The sequence below is a fragment of the Hippoglossus hippoglossus genome, chromosome 20 (assembly GCF_009819705.1).
Source record: "Hippoglossus hippoglossus isolate fHipHip1 chromosome 20, fHipHip1.pri, whole genome shotgun sequence".
Taxonomy (NCBI): Eukaryota; Metazoa; Chordata; class Actinopteri; order Pleuronectiformes; family Pleuronectidae; genus Hippoglossus; species Hippoglossus hippoglossus.
The window spans coordinates 5,143,656-5,164,337 of NC_047170.1; the positions used below are offsets into that span (position 1 = coordinate 5,143,656).

The 20,682-nt window shown below is 41.0% G+C and overlaps 1 protein-coding gene and 3 non-coding genes across 8 annotated transcripts in view; 2 read left to right on the top strand and 2 right to left on the bottom strand.

Annotated features, from left to right (window-relative positions):
* LOC117754004 (partitioning defective 3 homolog) overlaps positions 1-16,512 on the bottom strand; it is a 342,820-nt gene extending 326,308 nt beyond the window's left edge. For 2 of the 5 annotated variants that reach the window (XM_034572613.1, XM_034572611.1), the window contains exon 1: positions 16,018-16,511. In XM_034572613.1, coding sequence (XP_034428504.1) covers positions 16,018-16,137 — 120 coding nt within the window. In that variant the 5' untranslated portion in view covers positions 16,138-16,511. Of the gene's footprint in view, positions 1-16,017 lie in introns of all 5 variants that reach the window. The other 3 variants (XM_034572615.1, XM_034572612.1, XM_034572614.1) reach the window with 2 other exon arrangements.
* trnaw-cca lies at positions 7,222-7,293 on the top strand. The gene has a single exon. It is a non-coding gene; the product is annotated as a tRNA-Trp (tRNA).
* On the bottom strand, positions 7,460-7,531 carry trnaw-cca. Its single transcript has one exon. It is a non-coding gene; the product is annotated as a tRNA-Trp (tRNA).
* Positions 16,513-20,552: 4,040 nt separating the features above from the next.
* On the top strand, positions 20,553-20,624 carry trnaw-cca. The gene has a single exon. It is a non-coding gene; the product is annotated as a tRNA-Trp (tRNA).
* Positions 20,625-20,682: the final 58 nt, after the last annotated feature.

The window sequence follows — 20,682 nt, forward strand, 5'->3', positions numbered from 1 at the left end:
CCTGTTTTAATAAATCCTGACTACACACTGAAAGTCAAGACAGACTCTTGAATACACTGTGACCACCTATGAGTTCTTATTTAAATAGCTCCCATGCCTTTCAGCCGCACTTCCTTAGTCTGTACCGAATGACCCCGTTTCATGGTCCGAGCAAAGACTAATCATCCCACAACATGTTCTGTTAGCAGAAAAAATGTCTGGGCAGGAAATTACTCTGCACAGATAAATCCACAACTTTACATATTCATCTGTGAAATTCTTCCAGCAAAATGTCGGTCATCCAAACCAGACGAGCTGCAGAATCATAATGTAATATTAACTTGAAATGTGTAGGCCAGTACTGCTAAGGGAAGAACTTGTATTTGGTGCATCGTTTAAATGTCAACCTTCTATATTTTACACTTGACCTGAACATCAGCACCTACAGTATGTTTCTATCAGCCAATTTATACTAAATGCACAAAGGCCAGGAATCAGACATTTTTTACTTTAAAAAACATTTTGATTTGCCAAAAGGGAGAAGGTGTAGATGTACTTGATTCCTTAATATGAATATATGTCTTTACTACTATTTAAAAAATTGAAGCAGCACAATATCACAAAGCCAGCAACATATGTGAGGATAAACCCAACAGGCCAAAGGCAGACTGAAGCGATACAATAACCTTTTTTTAAGAGTAATGCATCCTCGCAGCAAAGCCTGCATGTCAGGAAATGATTTTTTGTGTTTGATGGGGTCCTTCTTAGGTGTTCCTGGAATGAACTTCAAACCATTCAGCACAGAATTGCTCCTCTGGGCACATGTCAATTCAAATCAAAAGTATTTCAGTCAATGCGACAAATAGGCTGAGTCATCTCTGAATCATTCTCCCCTGAAGAATTTGGTAGCCTTGGGCTGCAATCACATACCGTAACTGTCCTTGTTGAAGAGCAATGAAGAACTAGGTCATTTACTCCATGCAATGTAATGGACAATTTGTACTTCAGTGTTGAAACCCAAGGCAGAGAGTAACCATGATGCCGTACAGCATATGCCATACACCATGGTCTACGCTGCATACTGATGTAGACCATGGTGTATGGCTCATCCGCTTCTCTCAGTGGCCAGACAAGAACATTAAAACTCACCCTCTCTCTGCCTCATTCAGTTCAATTGTAACACACATTATCTCCTCCAACATATAAGATTCAAGATTAATTTTACTGGGACATTTTTCTTGGGCTCTTCACTTTATTTCATACAGAAAATATACAAATGTGTTGATAAAAAAGCATGAGGCAGCAACAGAGCAGCCCCACCAAAAACAAACGGTGTCTCTTTTCTGCATTGCGGGCCCTTTTAATAGCTGACATTTTGACATGTCATAGGTTTAAAAAATTAAATGAAGTTTTAGGGTCATGGTATTTTGCATTCTGGCTCAGTGTCCTTTTCTATTACAGAAAAAAAATAACTGATGTTCAACATTCATCAGCCCCAACTCCAACATGATCCAATAACTTTCAGTTTCCATTGTTTGAAGTATAAACGTCTGTAAACAGAAAATGCTCACAATGACGTACACCACTTGCGTAAGCGCTGTCTCAATCCAATGCAGAAGTATAAACCAGGCTTCAAACTACAGCCAAGGTCAAACAGCAGTGCTCGGTGCTACAATAATACCACACAGCACAAGCTAGATGATGCATACTTTTTGTAGCTCAAAACATTTCAACAGTTAAAACCTCATCAGACATTTTGAGGTTGGTCAAAAAATGGGATATGACATAAGACAGACAACGGGATCACTTAGCAACTCGATCACCACTCGCTTAGCTGTCGGTAACATTGCAACTACAACAAAAAAACTGACCTCATATGCCAGACGAGCCAACAATCCATGATACACTTGGCCAAGGTGTAAATATTTAACTACTGTGTGCCTGTTGCAATTATACCAAACAGTGTATACACATCTCAAGGAGTTCTAAAGATAACAGAGCTTTAACTCATCTTTTTGAGAAACTAAAGAGAGAGAGACTGTCTATGGTGTAAAACTGTGAATACCACGTTATCAGAATCAGTGGCATTGAGTTTGAGCGCCTCTATACCATTGCTACAGTCCTTGATCAACCAAGGTGAGAACATCTCAGTGACACATTCCTCAGGTTCCCCTGTGTGTGTGTGTGTGTGTGTGTGTGTGTGTGTGTGTGTGTGTGTGTGTGTGTGTGTGTGTGTGTGTGTGTGTGTGTGTGTGTGTGTGTGTGTGTGTGTGTGTGTGTGTCACTCTCAGCTATTGGAGTATTTCTTTTTCAGTTTTATTTCTTTTTTTAACTTTAACCTTTAACTTTTTTTAACTTTGGCCTGAATGTATTTATTTATTTGTTTATTATTTTGCAAAATGAAAACAGTTTCACATTGTCCTTTAGTGTAGGATGGCTGGCATTATTTATGCTAAATCAATTGCTTGCTATGAGCCCAAACCTATGACTAATCAAAACAAGAATTATGTATAACCTACAAAATGCATAAAATATTTGTATATTTTTATCTTCTCACAACTGTAATTTCCCCTTATTATTGATGTATTTGTGATTGATTCTGATTTCTGGATATAAAATCTGATTGATATCGGCTGACACCGCTTCCAGCAGTTAGTGACTGGCCCCAAAAATCCTGATTTAAGCGCCTTTAGTTTTTAGACTTTAGCTCCAGAGCACAAAACCTGTCAAAAACTTTTCTTTTGCATTCCTTCACAACAAAAAGGCTAAACTAGTAGCAAACTTTCCCTGTCACCCTGTTCATATGCCACTGCCTGACTCAAAATAAATCAGCCCAAGTGACTGTAATATCCCAAAGTCCAATATCCCAGTCCCGCCAACGTCTAAGCCCTTCAAACATCAAGGATTTAATTTTCTCCTGTAGGCCTGAGCACGCCTTTTCCATTTCTGTCTGGATGTTAGAGAGGATATCTGGGTGGGCAGATGTTTGGGAAAATCCAGACTAACTGCTTCATCTTAATATATCAGCCAAAACACAGAATATATGAGGACAACTGCTAAATGAAACAGTAATCGCAGGTGAATTCTGTATTTTTGTGTCAATGTAATATCCTATTTCAGATGCCAACAGGCCAGTGTTATACAGAATAACATTGGTTTATTTCCAGAGGTGCAGAATATGAAAAAATAATGGAGTGTAAAGACAGATAATATATCACAGAGAGGAGGTATGATTGATTTGGCAAAGTGCTCTGAGCTAAACATGTGACTCATCGCAGAAATTTAACAGTTATTTTACTCGCCAACATAATAGATTCCAGATCAGAAGGGAACGGTTCATTTGCTCAATAGATACACAGCTCTAAAGATACTAGTCACTTCTTTTTGGCAAGATTTTTTTCAGTATCATGTAAGTTAATTAGGCTTAACTGCATTGGGGGAGCTGCTGTATCAACAGCATGAAAAATTAAGCTCATGCTGATAATGAATACTGAATGAATCATGATAATAATATCCTTAAGCTAAACCCATTTAAAACACGAAAAGGGGGTTGAAAAGCCCTTCAGAATAAGATATTTTACTTCTTTTACTTTAGGTAGGCTATTCGACACATCGGTCGCTTGATTAAAAGGGCATCAGGACATGATGTAGCCTAAATCATTACAGTTAGTATAAGTACTAAAGGGTAAGTGAGTTCACTGATACCAAATTACAATGATGTCAAACAGGCACTGAATTAACATTGGCTGATAGGGTTTAGATTTGGTGGGTTTTTGATAAAAGCTCAGTGCAACTACTGACAACCGCATTTATTTACTTTATGCATTGATAGAAAGGGCTTTGTGTGCATAGTGCTCACGGGTTGAAAGACCCAGGGTGCATTAGAGGGATCAAAAGCCAATGACAGACAAAGCCACGAGAGCACAGTGATTTTATATATGATTTTTTTTTGTGCAAATCGTACAGGGTTGTTCTGAGCCTTCAAAACAAATATAACAACTCCTGAAGCAGGAAATGCAATTTAGCAAATAATTCGTTATCGTAATTAAGTTTTTAAAGACGGTTACTCTGGCAGAGGGTCTGCCCTGCGTAAATGTTGCTGAGCAAGGCACTAAATCCATGTGTAGGGGAACACCACAGGCAAACAACATGTAGCGTGTTACACATAATGTAAAACACATCTGTGTTTACTGAGTCTACACAAACCTGGCAGTAAAAACTCCTCAGGGAGTTACACATTTGTCAGGCTTTTGTCAACGTTGAAATTATAACCTGTGCAAAGAAAGTTGTATGACAGGTTAGAAAGCGCAGAGGATTGAGAAAGACAAATTACACGGACAGATACCCTATCTGACCCTGTTTCCTGAGGAGGAGATGGGAGTCACGCTGGGCAAGATAACACCCAGGATACACAGGTCAAAGACGAGCCAGAGGGAAGCTAGCTGCCAGGAGATACAAAATCAACCGGCTGCAGCAGCATGTGTAAATGCAACCAGCGACAGTGTGTAACAAACTAAGTGTTTTAAAACGACAACAGTAAAATAAATGTCCATCTAGTGGGACAGAGGTTGTTGCTCGCAGTAAAACAAACAAACAAACAAACAAAGAATTATCACACGCTGGCTTTAGCTCAAAGCAGTCTTTTAGCTTCTCTCAGCTAGCACATTTGTAGCAACAGGCTGCTCGCTCAAACACAGCAAAAATAAGTTAGCCTTTAGCTAGCTAGCTGGTGAAGAAAGGCGACACCTAGCAAGCTAAAAAGCCATTTATTTTTCACAGTATTAGTGGAAAGAATAAAGAGCCAATATTTCACTTACATGTGTCAGTTGGGCAGAAAAACATCTTCAGGTGAATGTAGCTCTGTTTGTCCTGGGTGTGTTGTTTGCTAACATGTTAGCCGTAGCTAGTTTATGAAGCGCCACCATGCAGGAAAAGCACAGCTGTATTGAATTAGGTTATTAAGGGCTGCATTCCATTTAGCTGTACTCACTTGTGGGCCTGGTGTAGTGAATGCTAGCCCACTGTCATGCTCACTGACACAACTAAATGGAAAAGACACAGTAAAAACAATTAGTCCCACCAGTAGACCGTAAATAAACCTGGGGTTTCTCTGGAGTAAAATGTTGGTGTCTGAATGTTTAGTGTTTTTGCCAGTTTGACTGTCAAACCTTTTTTATACTCTATATAGTGCACTCATTGTTTCCCACAATGCATCATGAAAAGTGGTGTACAACCCATGGTCACTACCCTAGCAATATATACCATCATGCATTGCGGGGGAGAGACGAGAGGGCAGCAGGAACAGCCTGACCTGTCGTTTAAATGTAAATACTCCAAAGGCTCCAAATGCGCAAGATAGCGGTGTTTTAGCTTCCTCACCAATCATCCATATTTGAGTCCTTTTATATGAAGCAACAAAAAAATTGTTTATATATATATATATATATATATATCAATAAATAAGTCAATCATGCTTGTGCTTGAGCTCAGTGCTCTGTAACTACAATCATGGCCACAGAAATAAGCTGTTGACAAAACAGTGGATCACACCCAAGAGGGCCTGGCATGGCGTGCATGTTGAAACACTGTGAACCACATAGTTGGCCTTTGCTACAACTTGCTCAGAGCCTGATCCAGCTGGAAGCACGAGCTGTCATCTCACGGAGACGTGGGACGAGGAAACCTAGAGGAATAACACAAACTGCTTCAGAAAGTTACAGCTAAGTTATTGATTAAAAAACTGAATTGAACAAATCTACATAGTAACCTCTTGTCAATACACACAATATCGTTAACCCTATTATGCAGCCTTAAGGAGCAATATACTTTTAATGGATAAGTAAAGCAAACGTATTTGGCTATCCACATCAGAGCTGCTGGTTTGATAAGGTCAACTTCAGTCCATTCCAAGCCAGCTAGCCAAGTCAAGCATATTATATTAACCATAAATTATTGTCCCACAACACTTAAACAAGGGTGGATTTGAGTTTTAGCTTTGCAAACATCTGTCTTCAGGCTCATTGATCAGAGATTAGAAATAATCTCAGTGGTAAATCTTGATATGCAGAGTCAAAAGAGTTTTTTTTCTTCTGGCGTAGACACATTAAAGCTCTCTGCAAAAGTAGCACCTATCTATTTCTTTCTGCAAACAGAAATGCTGATAAAAGTTGTCGATCACCCCAACTGACCTCTCAAGTTCATTGTATATTCAAACTTCTGAAACCATTAACGTTTCCTGATCTGCAAAGCTGCTTCCTTGGCTGCATCCATTGATGTTTACCTCAACCAATGTGATTATTTTTGCCATAAGAACAGCTCTGCCTCTGGGAAATGACTGTATAACTATAACTGGGATCCATAAAAGCTAGGAAAAAGAGCATCTCTTCAGAGTGCCAGACATCGGAGCTTCCCTTGACTAAAATATGGAGCTACAGCAGCCTATACCGTTAGTGAATGGAAAAGTAATGTCTGTGTATTTTAAGAGCAGAAAAAGGGGGCCTCCATGTTAAGACATGTAAAGTGAAGACAGTGAAAGCTGTCAAAACAGCCTTTAAGAATGTGTTGGGAAGGGAAGTGCTTCTCCATATTGCCAGTATTAGCAAACACAGTGTTGGACCTTTATGCCTGAATGACATTTGATTTAACAGCTTGATGCCTTACTCAGTTGTTCCATTAATATAATCTAAATATGGATTACTTTGTTTTCCAACCCATCCACTGGCATCAGCAGCTAAAACTTATGTTATTATATTCGGTCATGAGCCCATTTTTTACTTCTTACCCTACAATAGAAAAGGTGTTGGGTGGTTTTCTAAAATCAAGTCAGTTAACTGTCAGAGTTACATGATTGGAGTTTAATGGTAACCTTTTCAAAAGCCTCCCCGTTATTCTCTGGTGACTAATCTATGATAACAACTGGGAGTGTAAGAGTTGAATGGTGTAGGGATGGAGTGAGGTAGGGCAAGCAGGAGTGATAAGACAGAGAGATGGAAAGCACAAAATCAAGTGGTAAACTGGCCGTGGGTCTGACTGCAGTTTAGAAGTGTTATGTATTCAAGATGTTAAGATGCACGATCGCTTTTGGGTAAATAAGAAAATGGATAATAGCGAATTATGGCATAAAAATAAATCTTGTTTCAAACACCTTAACAGCACTTTTTTCTTGGAATCATTCAGTGCTGTAGCCTTTCCACATAAAATTATGATGACAGAATTTCGTCTCACAATGCATGTCTTTACTAGGACCTCGTGGCGCAACGGTAGCGCGTCTGACTCCAGATCAGAAGGTTGCGTGTTCAAATCACGTCGGGGTCAGAGTTTTAGGAAATATCCCTTAGTGTACAGGTAATATGAAATATTTGACTGTGACAGTTCATCATCGGCAGACTTCACAATATGTGATGTTAATTTGAGATTCTCCCCTGAAGAATATACGGAGCTTTGTTTTTTTGCCAAATGCTATGGTTATGTCTTAAAAGCATGACCTCGACGTGATTTGAACACGCAACCTTCTGATCTGGAGTCAGACGCGCTACCGTTGCGCCACGAGGTCCTACACGTTCACATTCTCATGACATGTAGTGTTTACAAGGAAAACCAACATCTGTTCTCATGATTTTTCTTCGATGATAAGTCAGTTCTCGTTGGCTAATAGCACGTGATGACTTCTTGTTAAAAGGCTGTTAAGGTGATTGAATCAAGGATTGAAGTAATTTCTTACGCCACAAAAGCTCTATACATCCATTCATCTGATGATCTGTGGCAATAAACTGTCTCAACAAAACCTCCAATCAGGATTTTCTTTTAGTTTGCCACAATGTTTGCTTAATAAAAAGTAAAAGGGCCCCTCAAACAGACAAAATCCAAATGTTTTGTGTTTATGAAGACTAAACAAAGACCTCTTCCCTTTTGAAAATACAGACACATAAGGACATTTTGGTGGCTTTCCTAATTATCTCTGAGGTCTGACATTACTGAAGTTATGAGGGGTAGGCGAAAACAAACACACATCTAACTTGTGCAAGATGACGTGCAGTGCTTTGGTTCCATTATCCGGCTTCTAACGGTTCAGGCTAATGATTACCAGGATTATCTGAACCAGTGAGTTAACAATACGAAGTCTTGACCAACACAAGGCCGTGTCTAGGGAGAAGCTAGCAGCTATCAAGAACTCATGTTTGATAAGTCCCCATGGTCAGTGGCACAATATCTCAGCAAGAAAAGACACAAAGAACACTCACAAATACACTCACATAAACACACCCAGTAATTCACTGTGTTCTCCCTCTAACATTGTTTCAGGTCCTGCTAAATCTGTGACTGTTTTGACAACAAAAGGAATTTCTTTCATTTAACTCCAACAGTGGTGGATAAACAAAGCAAAACCATAAATTAAACACAAAAATTTGTATCAACTATTAAAACCACATTACCAATGACAAGGGGAACAGACCCTGACCCAGAAATCCCCAACGCAGAATATAATATATGGAGCTGGAAACCCAGGCACGCAATGGCTTGGCATGGCTATGGCACACTCAGACCTTGGCAGTTACCATTATGGCATGTGGCCTGCTTGCATTGCTGAGAGTAGCAGCTACTGCCAGAAATTCTCCCAGCTTTGTGTGCAACACTCAAGCCCAATGCATTCAACTGAGCGTCCAGTGTGGCAGATGCTTTGTCCTCGGCAGTCACAAATCTTTGCATGCATGCTTGTGCCCTCCCTACCATGTGCCTTTCTGTAGACCTTCTGTACACCTTTCAGTTTACAGCCCTGAAGTCATCTTAGCTTGACCGTGATGAGAGGGAGTCTGGGAAAGATATGAGACTCATGGAGGTGTCATTGTCTTTGCTAACAATCAAATGAATACTGAAGTTCAAATTACAGTCAAAGCCAGCCAGAGCCTGTCAGCCAGACGGGTTGCATGGAAGTAGTCTCATACTCTCTTTGACATTGACCCGTATGCCTAGCCACGCAACTGTACCAATGTCAAACCAGTCTTCACATGTTTGTTGTACAGTGACAAAATGTGTGTTGTATTGACTCAGTAATCCAGTACACTGGATTATACATGGAGCCCTATGAGGTTAAAGTCCTTACTTTGAGGGCATTAACATCCAGTTTTGGTGAACAGTGTAGGAACTGTAGACCTTTTTGTACAAACACCCCAAAATTAAATATGACTGATAAACATGAACCTAAATGTAGTAATCTTAGTTGATATTTCAATTCCTTAGCAGTCTATCATTATTATATGTACATAATAGTGATAGACTGCATTGTATATAATATAGAGCAGACACCTTCCCTGGTGAGGGTCTGTCGGGCCTGTAGTAAAGGCAGCGTCATTTGTTGTGGGGTTGTTGCCACGTCAAGTGACTTTCAGAGTCAAGAACCCCCCAATGTTCGGCCTTAAAACACCTCGGTCCCCTTTCTGTATGTTAAAGATATTGGTGCTCACCAATCCTGGACTGTTCATGTAATGTGAACGGGAACATTTTCAAACACTTTTAAAACTGAAAGTCAACACTTAAACCTTGTAGTCAACGGTTTCATTTCAATTCCACATGTGTTTGTATAGAGCACCCAAAATAAACTACACTGACTGAACTATACGTAGAATGACACAGCTCTATAAGATCTCTGCAGCAGCATTTTAGATTAGTATTTAACTACTGGTCTACTTCTGAATAGACTACCATTTACTGTCACCATAGTATACTGCTATATAAATGCTTGACCAGCATCCGTGGGAAATTAGAGGCTATTTTGCTCTGCACAATTTGTGTCCTGCAAGCGCCCCTGCTTGTTCTCTTACTGCTGCTGGAGCTATGAATTACAGACCCTACCTGAAGTCCTGTCCTGATTTAACATGTCCTGTTTCAAGAGCCAGAAGCTCAAAGTATTGAGTAAATCATTTCAGTAGGAAGAGTGCAGTGCATGCTGGGTGATGAACATCTTTTCTGGATGCTTGGGCAAATTTCAACTTGTGACTTTTTGGAGGGCGTGTGATGTTTTACTCTAAGATTGGCGGGGGAAAAAGTTCCACTTAAAGGTGTTAGCACAAAAGAAAGGATGATGCTAAGCCAGCTGGAAGAAGAAAGAAGGGAGAAGAAGGGGATGAAGTAAAGCAAAAGATCAAGATACAAGTAAGGGGAAACTAATTATCAGAAAAACCAGAAGAAAAAAGAACAAGAGGATGAGAGGTTACTGAGTCCACACGTCTCTTCTTCTTCCCCTGCTTTGTACCCTGCTGTGGTAGAAAATGAACTCGAACAAAAATCACTGCTGCTTGACCACAGCTGAACCATAAACCTACTCGTGCTCAGTTACCATCAATCACATAACATCCCATCATCCTACAGCTCCTCTTCATCACGTAACCAGTGAGTGGCTGATTGTAGTGAGCTAATGAGCACAGACAACCCTTCCAAAAGGTACTTCCCGCTTTCTCCATTTGCAGTGTGTTTCTGTAGTGCTGCACTGGCAGAGGCTCATGTTAGGTCCTCGCCTAAGAATAGATTAGGATGGAAAGACTGAAGGCAAACAATTCCCAGAGGAGACAAATGGTGTTTGAAGCACTACATTTGAAAGCAAACTGAGCTGCTCATTCCATTATAGCATAGATCTAAAACATGCAGTTAAAAACTTTCTAAATTACAATGCTGCCTGTTCCTTCTATAAAAAGGCCAAGAGCCTCATGGTTTCAACTCCAGAAACAGATGTAGCCAACTGGAAGCATTTTTCGTAGTCGCTTTCCCTAAAAATGAACTGGTTTGAAACAAACACACAAGCAGATTCTAAGTTGCCCAACTTTGTCGTGCAGCAGAAAAGTGTCTGTCCTGACCTCTTCAACTGTGCTGAATGAAGCAGATTTCCCCTATTTCTCACCACGCAGAACTAAAAGTTACTCAATACCCAATTTGCTTTGAACTGACAAGGAGCCCGTGAGAGACGAGAAGCCTGAGAATAGGGGTCAGAAACTGGAAGTTTGCAAGTTGTGACTTTTATATTGTGGGACCAAAAAGCTGAAATGCAGTTTAGTGCAGTTCTTGGTTTTCCATTTCTCTCTGTGCATGTGTCCTGTCGCTGTATATCATTTCCTTTCCCAGGTACCAAGAGATTATTCACGTTCCAAATTTCATTCTTTGTTGTGCAATTTTGAATCAAGGTGGATGTAATTGCACTTTTTGACACTGATAAATACAAAAATGAAAAACTCATGAACTATGGATGGATTAATTTGCTGGAAGTTAGGTTTAGGACACACATTGACCTGGTCTGCCATACAGGAACATGTGTGATCTGACACAAGACAATAAAACGCTTCAAAATGCAACCAAAACTTAGACGGAACATGTTAAATATTGACTTTAAAGATGTAAAGTCTAGACAAATTATAGAAATAGTCCGACATGTATTAACAACACGATTTGCTTTCTCGCCAAGAGCTAGATGAGAAGATTTCATGTCAGTTTCATGTCTGTACTCTGCACTTGGCATTAAGACTGGAAAAAGGATGAACTCCTTTAAATCATGAAAATGAACAAACGGCATCATAGCTTATGGAAAATGTTCTAACCTTATTCTTAGAAATGTTAGCATTTCCTGAAATTTCCAACTTTCCCATTTCATCAAGCTCTTGCTTTTCAGCTCTTTATCACTGACTAATCATATGCTCATATAGAAAGCCTGCAGTTAATAGAAGTGTAAAGGAGTAATATAGTAGTTTAACAGGTAGATACAGTGCACAGCATACAATCTGATGGCTCCTGTAAATACCTGTACACATCGATACCTTTGATTCCATAAAATCAAAGAATTCTAAATGTTCCATCATCTTAGTCTTATAGTTAGTTTCATTATTTCCACATTATGGACACAGACACTGTTAAGTCGACTGATGGGCTTTTACCATTTTATGATGTCACATGCATGTGTACGGGCTGGGAGGGGAGATAATTCATTATTTCATGGCCTTGTCTACAGACATGCAGGAACCAGAGCGCACATGCTCATCATATGCTGCTGATGTACAGTCAAATAAAAGAAAGGATGGAGCTATGCAAACTTTGTTTTCATGAACTGTTCTCCACTAGATATATTCTGCATCTGTGTATTTTAACAACTTGCCTGCGCTGTGACATCTCTGCAAGCCTGCATTTGTGGAATTTTGGGAGGGAAAATGGGCAATTATGCGATTTAAGGCTTCAACCTACTTTTAGGTGGAGTAGCTGTGGGAAAGTGGAGGACAAAGGGATCTGGAGATGCAGATATTTAAAGAGTAAAAGCCACAAATTATGGATTAGGTGGAGACTGTGTGTTTTCCTGTGCTTTTGTTTTATGTAGCTGATAGTGTACAAGATGTGGGTGGGTAAAGAGCTGAACCTCCAGGTCACGTCCTCGTGGCGTTTTGTGTTTTTGCCAACAAGACAGTCCGGAAAGAAAAAAAACGTGGTGAATACTCACTTATTTCTTGACTGGCCAAGGGCTAAATACCATAGCCTTGTCAAGAGAAAAAAACAGGATGAGAATGCTGAAAAGCCGTTTAGCATTAATCCTTCATGACTGTGCATACTGTAGCCCAGATTGACTCTGAAGTTAATGGCACTTGAGTGGGTGATTGATGCTGCCTGCCTCGTCCCCTCTGAGACTGTGACAGAGCCGTCAAGTGTCCCCAGAGAAGATCGGGGAACATACTTGGTACAGGGAGCTCAGGGAGGAGATTGCGTCTATAGATCACTGATGTTATTGGCAACTATAAGAGCAACGAGTGCAAGAATAAAAGGCATTGAAGAATTGTCATGTCGAATACATGCAACATATGTGTTTGCAAAGCAGTGCAGGTTGTGCATGATAAGAGGTGGATAAAGACATTAGAGTCAAGCAGAATGCAGGTAGAGGTAAGAGAACAGTCTAATTTACATTAGCATCTAAATACCGGAGCCCGACGGAAGCCAACGAGTATGGCCGGGTTCTTTTTTTTCCAAATTTTGCAATAATATTCAGGTTTGGGTCAAGTTCAGTCACGTTGTCGAGGCTGTCATCTTATTTTTTTCACACTGCACATGCCCGTAGGAACTGTGGGGTTTCTATAGAATTTTTAAGGTCTCGACTTTGATCTTGAGATAATGTAGGTTATGATTTGGCACTATACAAATAGAATTGAATCGAGGACAAAATCTGGCTCTCGGCAGGTTCAAACACAAAAAAACAGAAAGCCTGTTGGGTTCTGTTTGGGCTTGGGTAATTTTCTCTCAGGTTCGGTCAGGTTCAGGCAGAAAATTACTCCCCGCTCATAAACCACATTAAAAAATAATTAAAAGTGCTGGTGGAACAGGGACAAAGGTCAAATGAACCCATGAAGTCTGGTTTATGTTGGCTGAGCTGGCATCAGTCAACCAGTGCAGATGAAACCACTTTTCCACCTGTTCCAAAGCCACGTGAACAGCTGTGACAGGATCTGTATGATAGTCGTTTGTTATGATTTTAGCATGACTTATAAACAGTATATAGTTATGAATATTTATAATAATTAGGTACCCGTGGCTTTGCAATTTTAGAGATTTTCCTTAGTTTATCAAAACATTTTAAATAGTTAAAGTATATTAAAGGATGACAGATGAATGAGATACCTGTGAGTCTGTATAATTTCATGTCTTTCCTACATGTCTTCGGTTTATAAAATGTCAGCGTAAACACAAACTGTACCACAACTAATAGTCTGCAATGTATCTGTGTTTTTTCCTTGAACCGAATGAACCAAACTACAGATATGTCAGACTGAGGCTTATGAATTTCACTTTCCTTTGCTCCTCTGTTTTTCATGCTAATGGTGAAACACCTTAGATGACTGCTGTCTTATATAAATGTATCTGATTAACCTGCGTTGCTTAATAACAAATTCTGATTTGAGCATTCAAACACATACTGTATATGACAAAGTGTCTGCACGCCATGGGCTGTAATATTGCAATGACTTTTAGGAAGCCATGATGGTTTTTTTTATTACGTTGTAAACACAGCCATAAAAATGCAACTTTTGCACTTTTAGATTAGCATTTAATGCACGTCTATGTCGCTGTCAGCTGCAGGAGTGCATAAATCTCCAGCGACCTGTGTGTGATTACGTCTTCCAGTAGTCCAAAGGTCTTGGCCGGTCTGCGATACCGTAGTTAGTGTTGAACCGGAGCCAAGCGTTCTCCAGAGGGAAAGCCTACACTTCTACATTTACAGTACCGCTGCATGGATCAATGGACCAGTCGCCTCTGTTCTGCTGAACCACGGAAAACCATTCAGCGGGAGAATGTGTGTGTGTGTGATTGCTGGTGTGTATCTAAGGAGGAAGTGCTCTTCAAGAATGAGTGTTAATGTTGACCTACAGTGCTTTACCACTGTTTGCACTCAGTGGAAAAATTTACTGAGTTGCAACAGACAATATTCAGCTTATCCAGCTGCTGGCTCCGTTTTACTTTGAAAACTCCAGGGCTGCGTTTTACTTTGAAAACTCGGGGGTTGCTTCTTAGTCTGGACAGGCACAAATGGATGAAATGATGACGTAGACACACCCAACCACTTGCTGATTGGGTCTTTTCGGTCACGTAGCCTTCGCTGATTCGTCAGGCTCCCAGCATTAGCCTCAGCTACCAGTGTAGAACACAATAGGTAGAAAATAATTTGCAGGTGTTTTTGACTCAGTTGTCTACAATGATACAACTGATTACATGTAGGAGACGAGCCATCATTCGAGCAGTTCCTGTGTACACTGGCACGTGCATGTGTAGTCACATGATAATGCATTTTCAGTTGTGTCAATATGGACGGGGATTAAAACTTGTACGGAGCCAAAATGATGATGGAAACAGATAGTTTTAGTTTGAAAACCCAAAAGAAAGCATAGTAGTATTAACCATGGACATGTACGTGTGACTGGAACAAGTACAGAAGTTGCAGCGGACATGGAACACGGAAAGGATGGTCAACCCTTTGCTGTAGGCCATTCTCGCTAGAAAGAAAAAGATTCCAAAACGTTTTCCAAAGTTTAAACACTGACAAGACAGCAATACACACATGGGTCTAAAAGCTGCAGTATAAACACGTCTCCAATGGTTTTACCACCCAGTTGGAAGGAAGAGAAAGTACTCTCGGTAACCTTGGCAACACGTCCAAACTTTAATTCATTCATTAGTCATTTACTGAGCTTTAAGTCAAACCCACAGAGGGAAAATAAATCAGTGTCCTCCTCAGTGCTCGTTCAAATTTGGCTCAGGGGTTTCACACACTCGTGCCTTCCATCATTTCATAGGTAAAACTTGGATGAACTCAAAACCTGTTTTCTAGTCTAGGCGTGTGGCTGGAAGGGTAGAGAGCACAAAGCAGTGTTTCTCCATCAGTAGACAGGATACTCATTATATATGCATGGGTATCTCCAGGTGACGTAATTTGAATATAAGAAACTGGACTTGCAGGTTCCACCTTTCATCAAAAAGCCTCATCCTGAAGATTCAAGGGACTTGTTTGCCCCTTTTCCATAAAACTGATCAGGTGTGTTGGGATGTGAAGACTACAATATCCAGATATTCACAGTTTAAGAATCTCTTAATGAATATGTCTGTGCCAAATGCCTGTTTTCAAATATGGATGTTCTGGTTGCATAGATGTTTTGACTGTGATGATATGATCTGCCGTTACACCACAAACAGTCCTGGCTACTTTGTTCCCATTTCCCTGTCATTGCTCAACACTCACTGGATGATCTCTGCGCACTCACGCGTACTTTCCCTCCACTACAACTACCACTGACTGGAAGCGATCCACGTGCACATCCCCCAATGCTCTCCCTCCACTGGGGGACCCCCCTCTGTCTCCTTCCAGGGGGCAGCCTGCCGGTTCTCCTCAGCCCGCTCTCTCCCTGCCTCCAGCCCGGGTGAAAGCGCCATGTTGAGGCGCCAGAGTGAGTGGATCACGCTGCGTGCAGCTCCGCGCACCCCGGAGGGAGGAAACGTTACAAAAGCAAAGCGCGTGGGGGGGGGACTTACCTTCGCTATCGCCTTTTTATACCTCATGGCCGCCTTCTCGATGAGGCAGTGCACTTTCATATTCCCATCCCCGCACGGAACGACCACACGGGTCTTCCCGAAACACACGGTCACTTTCATTCCTCCTCCGCCGGCGCGTTAATCCCAATGAGGAAAAAGCCGCGTCAGAGCGACAAGAACCATCCCCAAACTGTGCGTAAAGGTGAAAAACTAGATCCAGCAGCTGTTGTGCAGACGCCGGGGTGAAGTTATCTCTGTGTCCGAGCTGGAGGAGAAGGGTCCGGAGTTAGATCCACTGCTGGGTGTCGTCCTCCCTGCGCCGCGTTGACTCACTCGCAGAAACTTCCCAACTAAACCGCCTCTCTCTCTCTCTGACTCTCCGCAGCCGGAGCGCACCGCTGCACTGACACACACACACACACACACACACACTGCGAGTGCGCCCACATGTTGGAGCACGCACCAGGAATGTTCCCAGTGCACGTCCAGCACCGTGCACGACGGAGCTGGACGACAACCTGTTTGCGTCGCTTTGCCTTCACATCACAGAAGTTGCGTAAGGCGCTGCTTTGTTACCTGCATGATAGATGTGTGCTGGAGCATAGGAGCAGTAATGAAACACCTCATAAATCTAAATCCAGTGTGCATATAGGTCTTTGTTGTGACTGAGCTAACCACATTTCAATTTCAATAATCTTTTATCAGTGCTGATCATCTAGATTAAAGAACCACAGAGACATTTAAGGTAATTTAAATAAGATCTTTAACATTTAAGTAACAGCCGAACAGACACCCTGGGGTGTTGGGGGTCCTAAGGGTGCAATAATAACCCTAATGATAATAATCCTGTCCTAAATGTTATTCGGGGCTATCAAAGTGTAAATTAAGTATCTATCTGTCTGTCTATCTATCTATCTATCTATCTATCTATCTGTCTGTCTATCTATCTATCTGTCTGTCTGTCTGTCTGTCTGTCTGTCTGTCTGTCTATCTATCTATCTATCTATCTATCTATCTATCTATCTATCTATCTATCTATCTGTCTATCTTAAATGCACCTGATTTAGTTTTGATTCTAGTTATATTAAGGAGACACATGTTGTTGATCTGAGGGCTGTAGTAAGTGAGCAGGTCAGAAATGTATCTGGGAAACTCATCATTAAGGGCCTTGCGAACAGTAAGGCCCTTGAAATTCTAAACTGTAACTGGAGGTAGAGACAACAACAGAACAACAGGACCCGGCTCAAGATGGTTCAGACCCGATGAATATCTACCTGTGATCTCACTCTGGAATCACAGTGTCTCATTCATTCTTGAGTTTGGGAGTTTTGGTTTAAAACCCCTGATCCAGGCTCAGGTTACACACTGCAGGTCTTTTGCAATAAACATGATGCAGGTATGACTGCACTTGGATGTGATGTGTCTGTGTGACTACCTGGGTGAGTCAGTGCTTGAAACTTCAAAACAGATGTTGGATTTCCGAGATAGACTGGAGAGTATATGTGTTATGTGCTGTATATAGTGTGTCCAGGCCAAAGTCCGACCTGCATTTGACTGAGCTACACGTTCAATATACTTATAGCAATAAAGTATATTAATGTCATGCAGATTTCTTAATTATTGAACTGTAGTGCAGGATAACACATGAGCCCAGGGCTGGATCCACACTATGACCCAATTCACTGATAAAAGCTGCAACCATTCTTTTGAGCTTCCCTCGCTCCCTGCAGCTCCGATTCTTTATAAGCCAATGTCGTCCAAATGAGTGAACATGAACACAACGGCAACATCTGCAGACCCCTGTCTATACCACAGTCTCTCCATTTGAGATATAAGTGGACTTTAAATATTATTATCCTGCAGAAGTGTTTTGCTCAACTTTCAGTGCTGACTTTTTGAATCTGATTGTTAGTTTGGTTGTTTTTTCCTGATTTGATGGAGTTACAATCCATAGATGAGTGTTTTGGTCATATCCTGTCTTAGTGCTATCTCCTTTTCATCAGGGCAAGGTTCCTACAATTAATGCAATGTGTAGTTCCACAGTTCCTTGTACCTTGACCTGTAAAGGTGCTGTGTCGGACTCTAGATTTGTCTCATGTCATGTCCATGTGCTTCAGGATTTGCAAAGGGAAAAACTAGATCTATTCTGAACTCTTTCCACTCCTCAACTATTTGTGATCAGGGCAGTCCACCATGGCAGCTCCTGCTCCCACAGTTTCCTGAGTTCCATATAACCAATGCTCCCCCTAGTGACAAACAAGGAAGGAACACCTCCCTAAATAGCTAACTAAACATGTTGATGACTCTATGAGATATTTCGTCACATTTATATTCCTGGTGTAAAGTTACATCTGTTTTCCTGTGCTATATGTGTGTATTAACTGAACAACAACACCTGAAACCACTGATACATGGATACAAATGAGAAATGTTTGCATAAATCCCCACAGCATATTTAATAATCTGACATATTGTCTGTCAGATGAAAGTTTTCTTCACATTTGACAGACGATGAAATGTCAAGGCAGCTTATTTTCATCTTTTTTAATCGTGAACATCCCTGAGCAGGTTAATGCTTCACTCCTGGAATCAAGCTCATTCATATGATCCAAAACTGCTGTTGTAAAATGAGTGCTGAGCTTAAATTGTAGTGTATCCACTGCACATCAGGAATGTAGGGAGGAGGAGGAGGAGTGAGACAGAGGTGAGAACAAAGAGAGGCAGACCCGGGGCCTGAGAGGGTCTGTGCTCCAATGATGGAGCGCGTTTTGTGTTTTGAAACTTTAAATTTCTTATTTAATAATAATAATACAAAACTAAATATGACATGAGAAGAGCGTTTAGAGTAGAGAAGATGAGAGGTTTTAGAAAATTATGGGTCTTTTTCCAGACCTGCAAATCTTTGATGTCAGTGTGATTTATGAGGCAAGACACACAGAGTGAAGTAAAAGTTCAGTTGGTGTCACATGCACAGTTCTCTCTATCTTTAGCCTTCGCCAGCTCCTTCTCTCCTTTCATCCAATCACAAGCAGACATGCTCGCCTTGAACCTGTAAGCTGTCAAGGTTTTAAATGTTCTCCTCTCCCTCCGGTGATCCAGCTGTGAGTTCACAGTCCCTGAGCGACCCAACTCCACCACTGCACCATCTTCCTTCAACGGTCCAATCAGAAGCCTTCATGAGACGTCCCATCTTCGTGGCTCCATCCCTCATCATCACAACCAGTGTCTGTAATTCTTAGGACTTCCTTCCATCGCATTCACCTTTGCGCCAAAGTCTGTCCCTCTGTTCTCTACTAATTTAATTCCAATCTAAATGACTTAGACATTCAATAATATGTAAACCATATGACTGTCCAGTTGATAAATACATTTGTATAGCAGCGAACATGAGAACCTGTCTAGTTTTGTGTTTCCAATGTGCAACAAAATTGTGATTTTTCTTTTTTCTTTTCACAAATTCCTCCTGATCATCAAACCTAGAGAAATCCAAAATGTTCCATCAACACATTATCAGGCTTGTTCTGAGTAGAGAGAGGAGCTGCAGAAGTAAGCAGAGCACGCTAGTACCTGCATCTCTGTGTGTATGTTGTAACTCACTGAGCCATCTTGCCTTATCTTACAGAATCAAACTTGTCACAGCCTACATTTCTTTTTTCACTGTCTTCCATCTGCAGACCTGCTGTTGCTCTCCATCCTGCAGGGCACAGCTTTGCACAGGGTCTGCTGAGGAGTTAACTTCCCTGGGGAATCAGACCTGCTGCCGTAATATCCTCTTTTAAAACTCTTTTAAAAAACAGTTTTATAAAAAAGCCTCTGATTATAATTGTTCTGTTTATTCTAGACTTTTATTCATTTCTTAATCCATAAGCTTCTTTCCATTTTTTAATTGCCTTGAAATTATTTTGTATATTCTCCATCTTTACATCTTCGAAGCACTTTATAATTTAGTTTTTAAAAACTCTCAAACAAAGTTTATGATTGCTATTGATTATTAGTTCCATGGCAGATGTGCTGCAACAGGTCACTTTGTACACAACCCCTCTGTCATCACACACTCACCTCACCACTGGAGAATTCAACGCTGCCTTTACATTAGATTTGTTCCTACTTGTGACACTTGCTGCAACATCTTTACAGCCGTCTCCTTCCACCTGCCTCTGTCGATGGTGTCTTGAACTCTTGTTATTGTGGAGCATGGGGAATTGGCCATGAGCTCAGGGGAAGATGTGATTTATAAGCTGATTTAACGTCACATAAAAGTTGTAACGTACATGCAGAGATGATTTATTGTTGTCTCCTTGGTCGGATCCTCATCTTGTCTTACACACACTTGCAGTGCACGGAGGAGGGGTTTACAGAAGGGGAGGCTATATAAGGGCGGGATTTAAGACTATATGCTCTACCACACCAATCCTGATGAGGTGTTTTGTAGCAGTTTAACCACTGATAACTGTATGGAAGCAGATCATGTGTTAAAGGAATAGTTCAAGCAAAAATGTTAAATATTCCAGGAGATCTCTGGTTGAGGAACATGTGACCTTGTGGCGCAACGGTAGCGCGTCTGACTCCAGATCAGAAGGCTGCGTGTTCAAATCACGTCAGGGTCAGTGATTTTGAGATAATCCTCACTTATGAGACAGTGTTGAGCAGTTGATGTGCTTGGGA